General features: G+C 31.6%; 1 protein-coding gene across 1 annotated transcript; it reads left to right on the top strand.

Moving 5' to 3' along the window:
* Positions 1 to 16,285: 16,285 nt before the first annotated feature.
* On the top strand, positions 16,286 to 16,519 carry COCSADRAFT_342724 (uncharacterized protein; the record flags this gene model as incomplete). The annotated part of the gene is made up of 1 exon (XM_007703635.1): positions 16,286 to 16,519. Exon 1 carries the CDS (start codon positions 16,328 to 16,330, stop codon positions 16,517 to 16,519), a length of 192 nt encoding a protein of 63 aa, XP_007701825.1. The 5' UTR covers positions 16,286 to 16,327.
* Positions 16,520 to 20,151: the final 3,632 nt, after the last annotated feature.

The raw sequence follows: 20,151 nt of genomic DNA on the forward strand, positions 1-20,151 counted from the left end.
TTATCAGCGTATATCCGTAGATACTATTCTAATATCTAGTTTATACGTTCTATTTAACTATCTATTTCTAGATAGCAGCTTATTGAGAGCTTCTTCTTAATATCTAACTTTACTAAGAATATATTCTAGTATATAGACGTAAATAGTTTATTATAATTAGTAATAAACTCTTTAGGTATTCTACACTCTAATACTAGTACCTTTATAACCTTATACGTGTATTTATCTACTATAATAGTTTCTTCTATAAGTACGAATTTTACTATCTTAGTTAATTAGTCTATAATTACTAGAATTATATCCTAAAATTAAGATAATTCTAGTTCTAACGATCTTAGAAGCTTTACTATAAAGTCTATTATTATACTTATCTATAGTCTAGATAGTAGCTATAAGAGTTATAATTGGCTGTAGGGCTTACATCTCTTAGGCTTATTCTAGTAATATACTAAATAGTTACCTAGTATTTTCTATACCTTCGCTCGTAAGCGTAGTATTATAAATACCTTAGCTAGTCGTTTAACAATTTCTTTAATCTCTATATATCTATATTTCTATAACTTATATAGTTCTCGTATAAGACTAAATCTTATATATAGAGGTATATATATTTAATTCTTTAAAACTATATCTTAGTACTCTCTTTTATTATTTAATAGTTCGTTAGAGCTAGCTTTATTAGGCTTAAACTACCAGCATACTACTTATTACTACTATTACCATTATAGCATTTTTACCTACTTAGCTACCTTAGCTACCTTAGCTAGTTCTAGCTAGTTGTACTTTAGACTACTATTAGATATTATCTTAAGTAAGGCGTTATATAGTTCTTTATAACCCTCTTTGCGCAAATTAGATCTTCTACTTAAAGCGTCTACTACTCTATTAAGCGTCTCTACGCGGTGCGTAATCTTAAAGTTACACTAGGCTAGCGTCTTTATCTATTATACTTATTATTAGTTAAGCTTTTTTATTTTTATAAAACTTATTAAGTTCTAGTAATTAGTAAAAACCTTAATCTATTTAGAGAGTCCTAGTAGGTATACTTCTTATTATTTAAAGGTATTAACTACTCTAAGTAGTTCCTTATCGTAAATACTATAGTTAAGTTCTACTCTAGAGAATTTTCGTAAATAGTAGAATACTAGTCTCTATTTTCTATATAGGTACTACTATAATAATACAGCTCTAAGTATATAGTTAGACGCGTTAGTCTTAACTCTAGTAGGTCGTTAAAGGCTGTATATCTTAAGTACTATCGTCTCTAGGAATATCTACTTAATTTAATTAAAAGCCTCTTAATATTCCTATTCCTATTAAAAACCTATTTCTTTCTTTATTACTTCTATAAGAGGTGCTGTAATCTTTAAGTAATCTCTAATAAACGTTTAATAATAATTTATAAATCCTAAGAAGAATTAACTATTTTTAACTATTTTAAATATTAGCTATTCCTACATAGTCTATATCTTCTTTAGGTTTATTTTCACTTCTTTAGTTAATATAATAAATCTAAGAAATTCCGTTTCCTATATATAAAATTTATACTTTCCTAGTTAAAGGTATAGCTTATATTTCTTAAGCTTTCATAGAACCTTCTTAATATACTTAATATATTCTTCGCGTATACTACTAGAGTATACTAGGATATTATCTAGATACGCAGTAATAAAGATTCTAAGGTATTTATAGAGTACGTTATTAATAACTAATTAAAAGGTTACTAGCGTATTTATTAATCTAAATAGTATAACTATATACTTAAAGAGTCCGTACTTCGTTTTAAATACTATTATCTACTTATAACCTCCTTTAATTCTAATTTAGTAAAATTATTCTTAAACGTTAAACTTTATAACGTGCTGGATAAGCGAGTTGGCCAGGTAAGCGAGTTGGCCACCCCACCAAGTTTGCGCACGCGGTTTAACTCTATACACAACCACTCCACGCAGTATATTCTAAATGCCTTCAAATGAAACAGATATTCAGCTTGCTATCTCTTCTCTTAATGCTTATCAAATCTAGAGCAACCGACGTGCAGCAGTAACATTTAATATAATACGATTAACGCTACAGAACAGGCGTAATAGGAAGCCTGCCCGACGCGATTACTAGCCTAACTCAAAGAAGCTTACTAAGCTAGAAGAGGAGGTAATAGTTAATTATATACTTGATCTAGATCTACGCGGATTTTCGCCTACCTACGTAGCTGTGCGCGATATAGCCGATAGACTATTAGCTACGCGTGGTGCTAGCTAGGTTGGGTAGAAGTGGCCAGCTAACTTCGTTAAGCGTATAGACAGACTTGCGACGCGTTTTAATCGGGCGTACGATAGGCAGAGAGCTCTATATAAAGATTTAGTCTTAATTAAGAGCTGGTTTAAGCTTATAGAGCAGACAAAGGCCAAGTACGGTATTTGTAACGAAGACGTCTACAACTTTAACGAAGCTAGCTTCTTAATAGGCAAGATTACCACTTAGCTCATTATTACAGCGTTAGAAAGAAGAGCCCGACTAAAAGCTGTCCAGCTAGGTGGTCGTGAGTAGGTAACGTTCATCGCTGGGATTAACGCAGCTGGCTGGTCTATCCCACCGTTTCTAATCTTTACTAGTAAGCACCACCTATCTGCCTAGTACGAGGAGGTAGAGATCCCGCGCAACTAGGTGATCGCAGTCAGCGATAATAGCTGGACGAACAACAAGCTAGGTGTTGCATGGATAAAGCACTTCGACGCCCACACGAAGACTCGTGTTATTAGTACACGTCGTCTACTTATCCTTAACGGCCACGAGAGCCACCACTCTCTTGAATTCCAAGAGTTCTGTAAGGAGAAGAATATCTACACTCTCTGTTTACCGCCTCATTCATCTTACCTACTCTAGCCTCTTAATATTGGCTACTTCTCGCCATTAAAGCGCGCGTACAGCCGCGAGGTAGAGAGTCTAATCCGTCACCACATCAACCACATCACTAAGCTTGAGTTTCTGCCAGCGTTCAAGGTGGCGTTTAATCGATCCTTTACGCTAGCCAATATCTACTCAGCTTTTCGAGGCGCAGGCATTGTTCCTCTCCAGCTAGATACTATGCTATCAAAGCTTAACGTGCAGCTGCGTACGCCTACTCCACCAGCTATTCTACCAGAGGCTCTCTGGCAGGCTCGTACGCCCAGCAATACGCGCGAGCTTGAAGCTCAATCGACACTAATACGTGATCGCGTTCAGAGGCATCAAGGCTCATCACCAGCTTCAATTATCGCGGCGATTAACCAGCTTAAGAAGGGAGCTGAGGTAATGATACTCTCAGCTGAGCTGATGCGGGATCGGATAGCCAGCCTTGAGAAAGCTAATACAGCAGTATCAGAGCGTAGAAAACGTAAGAAAAAGCGGATACAGAAGCGTAGAGTCCTTACAAAGGGAGCCGGCGAGGATCTACTCGCTCAGCGCGAGGCTGATCAGCAGATTACTTATAAAGAGCGTCAAGGAGGGGAGCGATCAGGTGTTAGCCGCCAGGCTCTAGCGCGGTGTAGCAGGTGTAGAGAGACTGGTCATAATTCGCGTACATGCAAAAAAGATACTCTAGATACTACTTAGTCCACTCTATTACTCTCTATATATTATAATATTGCGTTGTTAAGATATACGTTGATAAAGATGCGCAAACTTAGTGGGGTGGCCAACTCGCTTACCTGGCCAACTCGCTTATCCAGCACGTTAAACTATTTAGCTCTCTAGTGTTAATCTATAAGCTCTATAATAAGTAGTAAGAGGTATTAGTTCTTCTAAGTTACGCTATTTAACCTTCTAAAGTTAATATATAGTTACTACTTTCTATTAGGTTTCTTTATAAATAAGATAGATAAGGCTATTAGGCCTAATCCTAGTTAGATAAATCTCTTTTTTAAGTTCTTTTAGATATAATCCTATAGCTTAGTATTATACTTAGGCGCTATAAGGCATATTAGTCCTAGGCTTAACTTAGCTTCTTTATTAAGAATAATCTTATAATTCTAATTTTAATAGTCTACTAGGTCTATTACCTTATTTTCCTGAAATAGTTCTCTAAACTTATCCGTTTAGTATTCTGTTAGAATCGCTAATAGGAGTTTATACTTTATAGGCGTAATCTATAGTACTAGTCCTTTCTTCTTAGTTATAATCTATTATATCTAAATAACTTCTATACTCTAAAGGTTCTTCGTATAGATTCTCGCGATCTTATACGGTAAAATTATACTAAATCTTATATTCTAAGTAACGCGCTAATTCGTCGGGCGTATCTTATATTATACTTTAGCAACCTTATATATAGGCTCTTAGCTAAGTAATATCTTCTTTTACTAATTAATAGCAGGGTTGTGCTTTAATAACTAATCGTAGCTAATTATTATCTTGGTTTCTTTAAGATCTATAATACTAATCTTTTCTCAGCTTTCTTTACTAGCTAGGCGTAATATTACTACCTTAGTCTTAAGTTAGATCTAGCCATTCCCGTATATCGTAGAACTATTATTAGCTAATACTACTTATATTAGTATATTCTTATTCTAATAGAGTATATTATTTCCTTCTACTACTTGTAGAGATATAATAGTTTATACTACCCTACTATCTATAAACGCTAATACATTATATCTATCTATAAGTACTATAGCTTTTAATTATAACTCTTTTACTCCTACTTCCTATACTTACTTAAGGGTCGTTTTAGGACTACCTTTACTAGCGTAACTCTATCTCTAATAGCATTCTAGTTTCTTAACTACCTACTTCCTTTCTTCTTTAGAAAGTAGCCTTTGCCTACCTTAGTAGAATAGTATATTATATACTAGTTACTATAGTAGAAGCTCTAATAGATACTCTTATAAGGTATCTTTTATTACGTAGTCCTCTTTCTTAGTTCTAGCTTTCTACTTTTATAAATTAGGCAATCCTTTACCTTATAAATATTCGGTAGTAGAGTGCTATAGTAGTAGTTATCTACCTATTAAGTATCTTTAAACTATTATTAGTATATAGCGCAACCTTTCCTATAATGCGTCTATAGGAGTTTACTATACTTTACTAGCGTTTCTTATACTTAGGCCCTATATATTCTATAGTTCTTTATTATATATTCTTCTACGGAAACTATACTATAGTAGTAGTTATCTACTCTTCTAGCTTTCTATTACTATTCTTTATAGAATTAGTAATTAATCGTGTACTTAATCTAGTATAGCTCTTTATAAGCTTCCTTTTCTCTAGGCTAGTATATATAGTAATATTATACACGATACTCGTTATGCTATAGATTAGTATAGTAGTAATTGTTCTTATTATCTCTAGTCTCTTCTCGCTTTCTTAAGTAGTAATTATACTATTTTAGATAGTTAACCTAATATAGGCGCTCGTGTTACTCTATTAATTTATTAAATATTTAAGATATCTCTTCGTTATTAGGTTCCTTAAACCTAGGTTATTACTAGGTAGCTCTATAAGTAATCTTATCTACTTAGATTCCTAAGAATATAACTTATCTATTAATGTTATAATTATTAGCTTAGTATATATTAGTTCCGTAAATCTAGTACTATTAGCTTCTTAGGCGGCGTAGTACTTCTACCCCTTTAATCTACTAATCTATTAGTAGTAGTACGTCCTACTTAAAGTTTTAAAGTCCTATTACCTCTTATACTAGCTTAAAGGCCTTGTTAGTAGCTTATCTTACTTTTTTATATAGGTCTAGGTCGCTAAGAGTTTTATCTAGCTCCTTAGTTAAGTATAGTATTAGTATCTAAATTATCCTAATCTTAACTACTCCTTATCTAACTTTACTTTTTAGGTAATCTTTACAGAAGTATCCTACTTTACTATATTAGAGATATACTTTACTATTATAACGCTTCTTATATTCTTCTATAGAGAGTCTATTATTATACTATCCTTAGAGTTTCCTATTCTTATCCTTAGACTTATCTTATACCTTACTAGTTATACTAGTATTGCTATTCGTATTAAACTAGCTATACTATTTCCTTATATTAGCTATTACTAGCTAGGATTTTTTTTTTATTAGTTTCTTTCCTATAGTCTATTATTAATACGTATCGCTAATTTACTTAGTACGTAAAGCGTAGTTAGTTTATCGTATTATATAAGTCTATCTTTAACATTTTCCTTTAGACCTACTTTAAATACTATTTATAGTACTGCGTTATTCTAGTTAATTTATACTTATAGCTACTAAAACTTAGCTATATACGCTAATACTAAACTAGTCTACTTTAGGCGATTTATCACTTTCTCTACCTAGTTCTAAGTATCTACTTCTCTAAAGATATATCCTAACTCTTTCTTAAATTCGGCCTAACTAGTAAACAAAGCGTGTATCTTATCCTTTATTCCTCTTTTTTTAATATCTAATAGATAGTCCTCTACTTATAGCTACATCTAGCTTAACGCTCGTCCTTTTATATAAGTGCTAGCTAGAAGAATATTTTCTTAGTTATTAGGTACTTTATTAAATTCGTAGTATAAGTTAATATTAGTAAGAAATATCTATAACTTAGTATAACTCTCTTCATACTTTTCTAAGGTTACTATCTTTAGCTTCTTAAGTAGTTTCTTATTCGGGGTAGCTATTAATTAATCTATAAGTTAGTTAATTATATTCTATAACTTAGCTATCTACTATACTTAGGCTAAGCTCTCGCGTCTAAGATTAATAAGTTTATACTTAGGGCTCTCTACCGCTAGCTTGTTATTTCCCTCTTAGATACTACTAGTTATATAAACATCTCTCTTAGGCACTAAGCCTAGAATATAAGTATATTCGCTTAAATTTCCTAATTTAGTTTAATCTTATTTAGATGCTGCTAGTTAATTCTCCTTCTACTAGATCTATAGGTAGTTAAACTGTTATACAGAGTTTAGTTCTATACTTCTCTATCCTAGTCCGCACTAAAGCAGGTAAGTATTACGTTAGTATTCCGTAAGGCTTATCTAGCGATATAGTAGAGTTAGTATACTTAAGAAAAGTTTAATAAGACTAATCTATTCAATAGACTAACTTATAATAATCTTATTAAGTAAAGATACTAGTAAGAAAGTACAGTTTAAGTTGACCAGAATAAGAGTAATAATAAAATCTATCTATTCTTATATTCTTATTACTTCTAGTCCTAATATATAGCTAAGCTCTTAACATCTCTAATATTACTAGCATCTCTAGATATCCTAGCATCTCCTAAGAGTCTAGCATCTCTAGATATCCTATCTTAGCGAGATACTTAATCACGTAATTAGCGCCCCGCGTTAATTATTACCTTCTAACGTAGACGTCCATAGGCCTTCCGCCATCTTATCATTTATTAAGAAGAGAATCCTTCTTATTACTTATAACATAAGTAATATAAGAATAAGAAGGGTACTACTTATTCTATAGCTAGCTTAGAGATAGAGTCGTCTACTTATTTAGCGATAGACTTAGAGGTAGCGAACCAATAGGTTCTAAGTAGAAAAGAAAGAAATAATACTAGAGGGGAAAGATAAGAATTAGATTAATCTAATCTAGTAGTCTGATCTATTCTTATAATCTACTCTACTTTCTATCTAGTATTCCTATCACTAGTATTTATACTAGCTAGTAGCAATAGATTACGTTATATACACGTAATCTTTATTTATCTCTTTCGCTACTAATACTCTCATAATACACTAGTAGTATCATAGTATAGATCGCCAGAGTATAGCTATCTAATTAATTAATATATCGATCTTATCAGAGAATAGCTAAGTAGTTTATATCTCTAAAATATAATTACGGCGATTATAGTAATAACGTACTTATATAATTTATAAATCTTTATTAGGTATTATTTACACCTTTTTACTACGAAAATTATTTAAAAATGAGCTAACATCTAAGTTAAGCTAGCTTCAGACTAAGTATTTAAAGATAAAGAGTATACTAATAATTAAAAAGAAGCGGCATTTCTCAGTTTATAAACTTATACACCAATAATTATAGCGTACATAGGCGTTAATAAGTAGTGCTAGATTACTAGCGTACGAAAATTAGTATAATAATCAGCGTGGTTCAGTAGTTATATAGTAATATCTCTAGGTTATGCGAAAAAATATAGTATTCACGTTAATATCGTATTAAGCGTTGGTACTCGTCTACGGCGAGTGTTAGCGCAGCTAACTTAGCTAAATAAGCTAAGCCTTAGCACGGATAGTTAGTAACTAACCTAACCTAGATTACATAATCCGTCCGATTCTTTAATATATCTAATAAGATTAGATAGAGGAATAGTACATTAGATAAAGACTAAGATAGATTACTAAATAGAGTTATACTTAGTCAAATAAGTATATAGTTTAACTGATCTACTAATCTAGATTAGTAGATTAATTAGTCTATTATTTTATAAAATACTATATTTATTTAAAGTTCTTTAAATTAGAGATATAAGCAAATTAGCTAATCTCTAATATAAACTAAGTACTCGGCACGATACTTAAATTCTTTAGTTAACTAATCTCTAAACAATTTATCTATCTATTACGTCTATAGCTACGTAATCTACTACTAGATAGATTCTTCTAGAATCTAGTATAGTTAATATATATAGTAGTAGAATAGCTAGTAGATAGAAATAAGAGCAGACTATAAGAGAAGAATATTAGAGCAGATTGGATTAATCTAATTCTTTAATCTCTCTCCTCTAATTTTTCTTCTCCTTTCTACCTAGAACCTATTAATTTACCATCTCTAAGCTAGCTATAGAATAAGTAGTACTCTTCTTATTTTAATAGATTATAAGGCTAAATCAGGTGTTTATTTACAGGTTCTAGTAGAGTATACCACAAAAGGTTTAGCGTTTACGTAAGAACTAGTACTATTTTAGTTAGATTCTTAGTAAGAGCTAGAGTAATAATAAGAGTTAAGAGAAAACTATAGCTAAAGAAGCTAAAAAACTCGAGATACTAGTAAAAAGCCTACCAGTAAAAAGTCTCTAAGCCTCTTAAGCAGCAAAATACTTTAGTTAAGAGTTTATATAACGCTAGATTAGCTAATTATAATATATCAATCTATATTAATTAGTTGCTAGAGTTCTTTATAGAAAGAATAGTAACTATAATTGTATTAGTATATATACGAGCGTATTACCTAATCTAGAATATTTTGTTAAAATAGCTAATAGTATTTTTTTAGTTTCAAAGCTTAAAGAGATCTTAGATTTTAATACATAGACACTGCAGATATAATATATTCTTATTAAGGAATACTTTATTGATTAAATATAATATGAATGTATCTTATATTAGATTAGATTAATAGCTATATACGTTAAATAGATTAAAAAGAAAGATATTAAAGGTACTAGCTACGATATGATTTAGTCTTAAAGATAAGCTACTACTTCAGACGAAAGAGTGTAGCAGTCTAGTTAAGCTATTGAATAATCTTAAGACTCTATAGGCTTAGAAAGTGTTTAGATCTAATTTCTTAATTCATAAATAACTAATTAATACTACACCTATAAGCTATTAAAATAACGTTAAAACCTATCTTTAAAAGCTTTTAACGCTTACACTCAGCTAATAAGCTACTAAAATTAAACTACCTCACTACTATATTACTATATTAATACTTAATATGTAAAGTTGTAACTTTTATTGTCTTCCTACCATAACTACGTAAGACTTTAAATTAAATAAAGAAGTTAATCATAAAGTAATATATAGCTAGATTATTAACAGTTCTAGACATCTTAGATGAAATTAAGAACAGCTCTAGCAGCTTAAACAGCTCAATCTTGTTATAGGCGAAGAGGCCTTGGAACGAGTTTATATTAGTCTATAGTATAGAAGAAGAAAGATAAGAAGAGTTAAGTTATCGTACAATACCTCTCTCTTTATACCTTACTTCTCTACTCTTCGTACGAGTAAGTTCTAACTAAGCGGTGTAATATAGGCACGTGATATAGGCACGTAATACAATCACGTACTTTTACTCTACGGGCGCAGCCTTTTATTGATCTAAAGAAGCTATATTAAACCTAATTAATCTAATCTATTCTATTAATTTAATCCATACTGTTAATCCGATCATAGATTCAATTAAACTTATTAATTATATTAATCTAATAATATCGAAATGTTTTTATTTACATAGAAATCAAATAGAAAGTTAAATCACTATAGTCACTGTAAAAGTAATAAGTATCTAGTAAATTAATCTTAGTAGAAAGATCTATTTAAGCGCACTAGCAGAAGCTTATTTAAATTAGATGAAGCTCCATCTATCGTTATATTAGTAGACTAAAATATCGCTGATATTAATACTACTACATTTATTAAATCTATTAGTTCTACTAAATCTATTAATGCTACTAAGTTTATTGAGAGGATACTAAATAGTAGAGCTAGTGCGCATATCTATTGCGATTGAACTTTATTCTAGAATTTTACTTGTGTATCCAACACCTATGTTAAATAAAGTAATATAGGAATACTACTACTAGTAATAGCTAAAGGACAAGTACTAATTTTGTTTACTAGCACTATTAGATTAGTAGTGCTAAAAGAAGTTCTCCTTATGTTAGACTTTCGAGTTAATCTGTTAAGTTTCTATTAAGTAACTAGTCTAAAAAGGAGTAGAGTTTTAAATTACTAAGAACTATAGTTTGTTTACTCGTTCTAGTAAGATACTAGCGAAGGGATAATACGCTTAAAAGATCGCGACCTTTACTACGATTAGTAATTTCTATTAAACTAATAAGATTTATATAGAGATTATTAAGTTTGTATAATTAAGTAATCTATTATATTAGCTTAATCTATCTAAATAGTATAATAAGTTAAAGCTATTAGAACAACTTATTTGAATAAAATCTATTAATTAGAATAAGTAGATATCTCTACTATACTAACGTTTTAAACCTATTATGAAGATAAGCTTCAATAAAACTCTTAACAACACCGATAGTATTAATTTAACTATTAAGACTAGTAACTTTTCTAGGAATTAGAAGATATACTTAAAGAGTTGATTTACTAGTAAAATAAGTAGAGATATAATATTAACTCTCTTATAGACAGTAATAGTAAGATAGTATATTCTATAGTATAGATACTCTAGATAATAGCAGCCTTCTAGCTATCACTTAGCTAAGTAAGGATAGATCTTATATACCGATCTAAACCTTTAACTACCTTTATTAAGCTAATTATAATTATCTAAAAGCCTAATTTATAAAAGTTATAAATGTTATCTAAATAAATTCTATTCTTCTTAATAGTCTCTTTTATAAGCTTAAATTACGCGTTACTTATCTCTCAATTCTCTTATTCAATTCTCTACTAATCTTTTACTTAATTAAAGACTATTCAAAGCTTATCTATACGCGATATAAAACGCTTTAGCTAGTTCTTACCTAAAGGCTGTTAGAGATATAAGCTAATTAGCTAATCTCTGACATAATCCGGGTGCTCGGCACTATACTCGGATTCTTTAGTTAACCAATCTCTAAATAGTTTATCTATCTATTACGTCTATAGCTACGTAATCTACTACTAGATAGATTCTTGTAGAATCTAGTGCAGCAAATATATATAGTAGTAGAATAGCTAGTAGATAGAAACTAGAGTAGATTGCACAAAGCAGACTACTAGTGCAGACAACAAGATAAGATCGGATCAATCCAATTCTTCAATCTCTCTCCACTAGCATTATTTCTCTCTTTTCATCCTAGAACCTATTGATTTGCTACCTCTGAGTCTATCGCTAGACAAGTAGACGACTCTACCTCTGAGCTAGCTATAGAATAAGTAGCACCCTCCTTATTCTAACAAAGGCTAGCTATCTTATACGCGTAATAGTTTCTCCACTATATCTACTATTTTATATAGATAGACAGTAAATCTATTTAAGTCTAAGTTAAGAATATGTTGTATAATAGATTTCTCTTTCGATTTAGTTAGCTTCTAGTAGTTTAGCTAAGTTATATGTTTAAAGATAATTTCTTAAAGCCGCTAAGAGATCTACTAGTAATATACGTTATAGGCTACTATAGCGAGTAAAAGACTTTTAAACTAACTTATATAATAGGCCTAATTAGCTAGAGTAAGCCTTTCTTTTTACTAAGTTAATATTACGTTCTATTATTAAGGCATTATCTTTCGTACATAAAGTTCGCGTTACTAAGAAAATGTATTATACTTCATAGAGTAGAACTCTTAATATTAAAAAAGTTACTAAATACTATTATATAATTTTATTACAGCTTAACGTTATATAACGAAATACTTACTCTACTAGCGTAAGATACTATTATCTAGAAGCTTAAAACGCCGTATAACGCGCTTAAAACAGAGACTTAGACTATATTTATCTAAAACTATTTATAAATTTAGTAAAGGCCTTTTATAACTTCTTATATGAAGTAAATATAATATATTCTACTGCTAAATGTACTATATTACTAATTATACTATTCTTTCTTAGCATTATAAACTTTACGTATAATAGATAATACCTAAATAATAGTATTTAATATTAACTTAGTAAGAAGGTAGACTTACTCTAGTAGTTTAGGCCTATTATATAGGCTAGTTTAAGAGCATTTAATACGCTATAGTAGCCTATAACGTTTATTATTAGTAGATCTCTTAGCGGCTTTAAGAAGTTGACTTTTAACCTATAACGTAGCTAAATTACTAAATGCTAACTAAGTCTAAAGAGTAAACTATTATATAATATATTCTTAACCTAGACTTATAAGAATTTACTTTCTATCCATATAAAGTAGTAGATATAGTAGAGAAACTACTATATATATATAAGATAGCTAGCCTTTAAATAAATACTAAGTAGAGTAGTTTATTACGCGTAATGATAAGCTTAAAACAGCCTTTAATTAAGTAAGGAATTTTTAAATTATTTAGTAAGAGAATCTAGAGATAACTAACGTATAGTTTAAGCTTATAAAAGAGACTATTAGAGAGTATAGAGTTTATTTTAATAATGTCTATAACTTTTATAAAATTAGCTTTTAAATAGGCGTAATTATCTTAATAAAGCTAGTTATAAGTATAGAGTATTATATAAGACCTATTCTTAGTCAGCTAAGTAATTATAAGTAGATTAATATTATCTAGAGTATCTACTCTTTAGAATATACTACTATACTATTTATTATCTATAACAAATGCGTCTATATCTCTATATAGTACAAAGAAATATATATACTATTTAATTAAAAGCTCTTAGTATTATAAAATACCTAGATAAATAACGCGCTTAGTTTAGCGTAGTTAAAGTACTTTAATAAGCATATAAAGACGTATTAGGTGAGATTATATAAGCTACGAATTCTTAATAGCTATAAAAGCTATCTAAACTAAGAATTTAAGAATTACTATCTTATACAAAAGATTCTTACTCTCTATAACGTATTCTATCACTAAGAGAGCCACATCACTAAGAGGGCCACTTTTTCTTAGCATCGCGAACTTTATATTTAAAAACTTAAATTACTCTATACTAGCTATAGATACCTTATACGACTTACTCGTATCTAAAGAAGAATCTTCATCTTTATCTTTTTAGCACGTATAAGAGTTATAGCCTATCCTTCTACAGGTTCTATAGCGCTATTAACCTAGTAGAGTCCTCTCTTAACTACCCTTACTACGTGCCTTCTTTAATATCGTACGACTAGAAGAACTACTTTTAGCTACCTATAATACCCCTATACTAAAGTCTAGTATCCCACCTATCTAAATTCGCTTTCTTTTACGCCCCTAGCGCTTTATTACCTCTACTAGTTACTCTTTAAGCTCTTATACGCAGGCCTGTATTAGTATATTCTTATATACTATCTTCTTAGCTCCTTTAATTAGCTTTAAGAAGCTTTCTTATATAGTAGTTAGTAATCGTACAAAGGAGTCTTTTATAAGTTTCAACTATAACCTAAATTCGTACGAATTACTTAGTATTTTTAACTACTAGAGTATTTCTAGCTAAGTAGCTTATAGTAGAGTACGAAGGTATACGTTAAGGCGATTAATAACTCTCTGCGCGTTAATAGGGACTAGCCCTACTATCTTAAAGGCCTTCTTATAATTATTAGGCGTAAATACGTTGCGAAACGCGTCTTAAAAGACTAGAAGAAAGCGTTCTTTATTAATATGCTAGACGTAGTAGCGTGCTAAGTCTCGTACGCGTTAGAAGTACTTCTACTTAAAAGGCGAAAAGTAGATAAAGTTAAGCGGCTAAAGTATATACGATAAATAAGTAGGTATATAAAGAGTAAGAAACTTTCGTATAAGGTAGTATTGAAATAAGGAGGGTACTACTTATTCTATAGCTAGCTGTTACACGGGGTAAAGGTCTATACTTCTCTATTCTGGTCCGCACTAAGGCAGGTAAGTATTACGTTAGTGTTCCGTGAGGCTTATCTAGCGATGCAGTGAAGTTAGCGTGCTTAAGGAGGGTTTAATAAGACTAATCTATTTAATAGACTAACTTGTGACAATCTTATTAAGTAAAGATACTAGTAAGAAAGTACAATTTAAGTTAACTACAACGAATGTAATAATGAAATCTAACCCATTCTTATATCTATTACCTTTAGTCCTACCATCCCTTACTTCCCTGCCATCCCTAGGATAGTTGTAATATTAGGGATAGCTGCTATCCTAAGGCGTCCTACCATCCCTCAGATAGTTGCCCTTAGCGAGATAGCACATTACGTGACTTAGCCCTGCGATAATTATTACCTTCTAACGTAGACGTCCATAGGCCTTCAGCTATCTTATTATTTGTTAAGGAGAGAATCCTTCTTATTACTTATAATATTACCTCCCCTCTTAGGGCTATTATCCTAATACCCTAGACTATTATTTTCCCGTGCCGCGTATTAAGACGCCGGCTATATATAAGGTTAGAGCCCATCTACTTATTATAGCCGTCTCTACCTTATAGCCTTCCTAACTATACCTAAAGTCTAGTCTATTCGCCGATCTCAAAAGTACACTTTAACTAAGGAGCGCCAATACCGTGCCTCAAAAGTAGAGAGTGCTTATTTAGAAATAGTTACTAAGTATAATCGTTGTAAAGAGAAGGGTCTACGTTATTTCGTTAATACAGCGTCTAGGCAGTATACGGGTTATATTACTATAAAGGCAGAGTGTAGTCTTTTTATTTCTAATAAAGATGAGAAGAAGGTTCAGCGAGAAAAGCGTCAGAAGCGTCTTAAGATTGCCTAATTAGAGGCGCAATTAGCTCAAAGAAAGGTTGAGCTTCTAGAGGCTAAGGAGCAAGAGCACTCATTTACTCGTCGCGATCTAGCGGTGCTAAAAGAGTTAGAGCGCGCAAAAGAGCAGGTCACGGGGAGTTCAGCCCCTAGTACTAATCCTCCTGCTATTAAACCATCACTATCCGGACTATTAGCTAATCTAAGCGGGTTATAGGCTAATTACTATAATCCTTCTTTTAACTATTCCTTCCTCTTTAAGAGGCTGCCTGTTATAAGTAACAAGAAGAATTCTCTCCTTAATAAATAACGAGATGGCTGAAGGCCTAAGGACGTCTACGTTAGAAGGTAATGATTATCGCGGGGCGAAGATCACGTGACTAGCTTCACGCTAAGACTAAGTATCCCGCGCTAGTATGTAAGGACACCCTCACACGTAACTAGATATCTTCAAAGACTTTAGAAGATACAGGGATTATTTCGTGAAGACTATAAAGCCAGAACTAGAAGCAATAAGAATATAAGGATAGATAGATTTCATTATTACTCTCGTTGTAGTTAACTTAAATTATACTTTCTTACTAGTTACTTAACTTCACAAGATTAATACTTATTAGTCTATTCGATATAGATTAGGAATTATTAAACCTATTATTATCTATCTTTTAAGCACGCCTACTCTACTACATCGCTAGACAACTACCTCACGGCGCTATTTACATATCCTTACTCGCCCTAACCCAGATTAAGCTTAGAGAAGTATCAGCACCTAACCCCGTGTAACACTTTAACCACCCACGGATTTAGTAGACTAGACGGATTAATAGTAGAACGCCCAATTAAGATTTAAAATAGTATATAATTACTTAGGATCTTAAGGCAGCGCTAGTAAACTAGTCTAGGGTCCCAGACCAGTACCCAACCTAGCACTTAACGATAAGATGCTAACCCTAAGCGACGACGAGATAGATAAGGATACCTATAACTTACAAGAGTTGTGGAATCTTAGGCACTAAACTATAATTTAGATAAGGTAGATAGCTAGCCTATAGGAAATAGTTAATTAGCTTACGAGCTAGTTAATGGCCACGCCAAACGAAAAACCTATTAGGAAACCTAAGATAGTAACTCTAGATAAGTATAATAGAAGTCGCACTAAACTGCGAACGTTTCTTACTAACATCGACTTATACTATAGATACAACGACGTACCTAACGACAAGGAAAAGATTCTTATAGCTAACACCTACATAAAAGGAAAAGCAGCTAGTTAGATGCAGCCTTACGTAGAGGATTTCTTAGCTAATATGCTAAATAAGAGTACTAAGGACGAGACACGTGCCTTATTTAGCAGCTAGGCCAACTTTAAGAAAGAACTAGGACGCATCTTCGGGGAGGTAGACGCTGAAAGCTAGGCAGAGAAGGCAATCTCGCGCCTAAAGCAGACTAAGTTAGTATTAGTATATATAGCTAAGTTTAAGTAATACTAAGTACGAATTAATTAGGACGATTTAGCGCTTTAAACAACATACGAAGCAGGTCTAAAGGAAATAATTAAGGACGAACTTATACACTACGATAAGCCGAAGAATCTATACGCGCTAATTAAGTTAGTAATAAGAATTAATATAAGACTATAAGAACGAAACTAGGCTAGGAAAAGAGATTAACCTCACTACCTATTTGCTAACTCTTAATAATAATGTGACCGTAAGGATAAAGACGGCAACACGTATATAACTAGTAAGGTATAAGATAGGCCTAAGAATAAGAATAATACCCAAGAAAAGTTTAACGACGGCCTTTCTAAGGAAGAATGCTAGAAGCGTTATAACAATAAAGTATGTCTCTAATACGGGAAGTTAGGATACTTCCGTAGAGACTGCCTAGAAAACAAAGTTAAGTAAGGAGTAGTAAAGATTAAGATAATTCGGATACTAACACTATACCTAACTAAGGAACTAGACGAAACCCTTAGCGATCTAGACCTATATAATAAAGTAAGATAAGCTATAGACGAGGCGTTTAAGCTAGTATAAGAGGTAATAGAACTCTAAGACTTTAAGTAGGACGCACTACTACTAATAGATTAGCAGATTGAAGAGGCCAAAGTGTTACGCCGCTTAAGAAATTAATAGTGCTAGATCTGCGGACTTACTACGCACTTAGCTAACGATTACGACTATAAAGGACGAATTGCAGTCTTAGGACCCTAAGTAGAGAAAATTACCTACTAGGCAGCCTAGGAATAACCTAGGTTTAAGGAACCTAATGACGAGAGAACACCTCGGTTGTTTAAGGAACGAATAGAGTAATATAAGCGCCTATGTTGGGTTGACTATCTAAGATAGTGTGATTACTACTTAAGGAAGAGAGAAAAGACTAGAGATAACGAGGACGATTACTGCTATACTAATTTATAGTATAATAAATGTTGAGTATAGTATTACTATATGCACTAGCTAGGAGAAAAGGAAGCTTATAAGAAGCTATGCTAGATTAAGTGTACGATTAACTGCTAATTCTATAAGGAATAATAATAGAAAGCTAGAAGGGTAGACGACTACTACTATAGCATAATATCCGCTAAGAAATGTATAGTAAAGAACTGTAGAATGTATAGAGCCTAAGTACGGGACACACTAGAAGTAAAATATACTAAACTTCTATGGATGTATTATAAAACCGGATACGCCCTACACTGATAATAGTTTAAGAATACTTAAAAGGTAGATAATTACTACTATAGTACTCTGCTAGCGAACCTTTGTGAGGTAACGAATTGCTTGATTTACGAAAGTAAGAAGCTGGAACTAAGAGAAAGGACTGCGAAGAAGGAGATACTATACTATAATATCTATTAGAGCTTTTGCTATAATGATTAATGTACTAATTACTACGACGCTAAAATCGGCGCGGGACGATTTCCTAAGGAATGGAAGAAGTCGTAGAAAGGACGACTCTCTAAGCTAAAAAACTAGGATGCCGCTAGAGATAGAGTTACGCTAGTAAAGGCAGTTCTAAAACGACCCTTAAAGAAGTGCGAAAAGTAGGAGCGTAAGACCTATAGCTATAAGCTACAGTACTTATAGATAGATATAAGATACTAGCGCTTATAGATAGTAGGGCAGCACGAACTATTATCTTACTACGAGTAGTAGAAGATAACGATATACTCTATTAAACTAAGAAAGTTCTAATATAAGTAGTATTAGCTGACGATAGTCTTACGACATACGGGAACGGCTAGATTTAACTTAAGACTAAGGTAGTAACGTTACGCCTAGCTGGTTAAGAAAGCTAAGAAAGAATTAGTATTATAGATCTAGGAGACACTAAGATAATAATTAGCTATAATTAGTTATTAAAGTATAACCCTACTATAGATTAGTAAAAGAAAATAATACTTAGCAGAGAACCTGTGCATAAGGTTACTAGAGTATGATATAAGATACGCCTAATAAATTAGCGCGTAACCTAGAATAGAAGATTTAGTATAATCTTACTATATAAGATCGCGAGAATCTATATAAAGAACTCTTAGAGTATAGAAGTTATTTAGATATAGTAGATCGCGACTATAAAGGAAGGATTAGTACTATAGTTAGCAATTCTAATAGAATACTAGACGGACGAGTTTAGGGAACTATTTAAGGAAAACGAAGTAATAGACTTAGTAGAACACTAGAATTAGGATCACGAGATTATTCTAGAGGAAGGAGCGAAGTTAAGCCTAGAAGAAATATACTCTATAGCGCCTAAGTACGATACTAAGCTGCGGGATTACCTCTAAAAGAACTTAAAAAAAGGATTTATCTAATTAGGATTAGACCTAATAGCCTTACTTATTTTAATCGTAAAGAAGCCTAACGGGAAGTAATAACTATATATCGACTTTAGGAGGTTAAATAGCGTTACTTAGAAGAACTAGTATCTCTTACTACTTATTACAGAGCTTATAGATTAACTCTAGAGAGCTAAGTAGTTTATAAAGTTTAATATTTAGGAAGAATTTTACTAAATTAGAATTAAAGAAGGTTATAAATAGATAACAGCGTTTAAAACAAAGTATAGACTCTTTAAGTATATAGTTATGCCGTTTGGATTAACGAATACGCTAGTAACCTTTTAATTAGTTATTAATAACGCACTCTACGAGTACCTTAGAATCTTTATTACCGCGTATCTAGATAATATACTAGTATACTCCAGCGGTATACGCGAAGAATATATTAAGTATATTAAGAAGGTTTTATGAAAGCTTAAAGAATATAAGCTATACCTTTAACTAGGAAAGTGTAAATTCTATATATAGGAAACAGAATTCCTTAGATTTATTATATTAACTAAAGAAGTATAAATAAACCTAAAAAGATATAGACTATATAGAAATAGCTAAAGCCTAAAATAGTTAAAGATATCTAGTTCTTTTTATGATTTACAAATTATTATTAAAAGTTTATTAGGGATTATTTAAAGATTACAGCACCCCTTATAGAAGTAATAAAAAAGAAAATAGATTTTAAATAGAAATAGAAACATTAAGAGGTATTTAATTAAATTAAGCAGATATTCCTAGAGGCACTAGTACTTGAGATATACAGCTCTTAACGACCTACTAGAGTTAAGACTAACGCGTCTAACTATACACTTAGAGCTATACTATTATACTAGTACCTAGATAAAAAATAGAGACTAGTATTCTACTATTTATAGAAGTTCTTAAGAGCAGAACTTAATTACGATATTCACGATAAGGAACTACTTAGAGTAGTTAATACCTTTAAATAATAGAAAGTATACCTATTAGGACTCCCTAACTAGATTAAGGTTTTTACTAATTACTAGAACTTAATGAGTTTTATAATAATAAAAAAACTTAACTAATAATAAGTGCGATAGGTAG

Source organism: Bipolaris sorokiniana (genome assembly GCF_000338995.1).
Source record: "Bipolaris sorokiniana ND90Pr unplaced genomic scaffold COCSAscaffold_10, whole genome shotgun sequence".
NCBI lineage: Eukaryota > Fungi > Ascomycota > Dothideomycetes > Pleosporales > Pleosporaceae > Bipolaris > Bipolaris sorokiniana.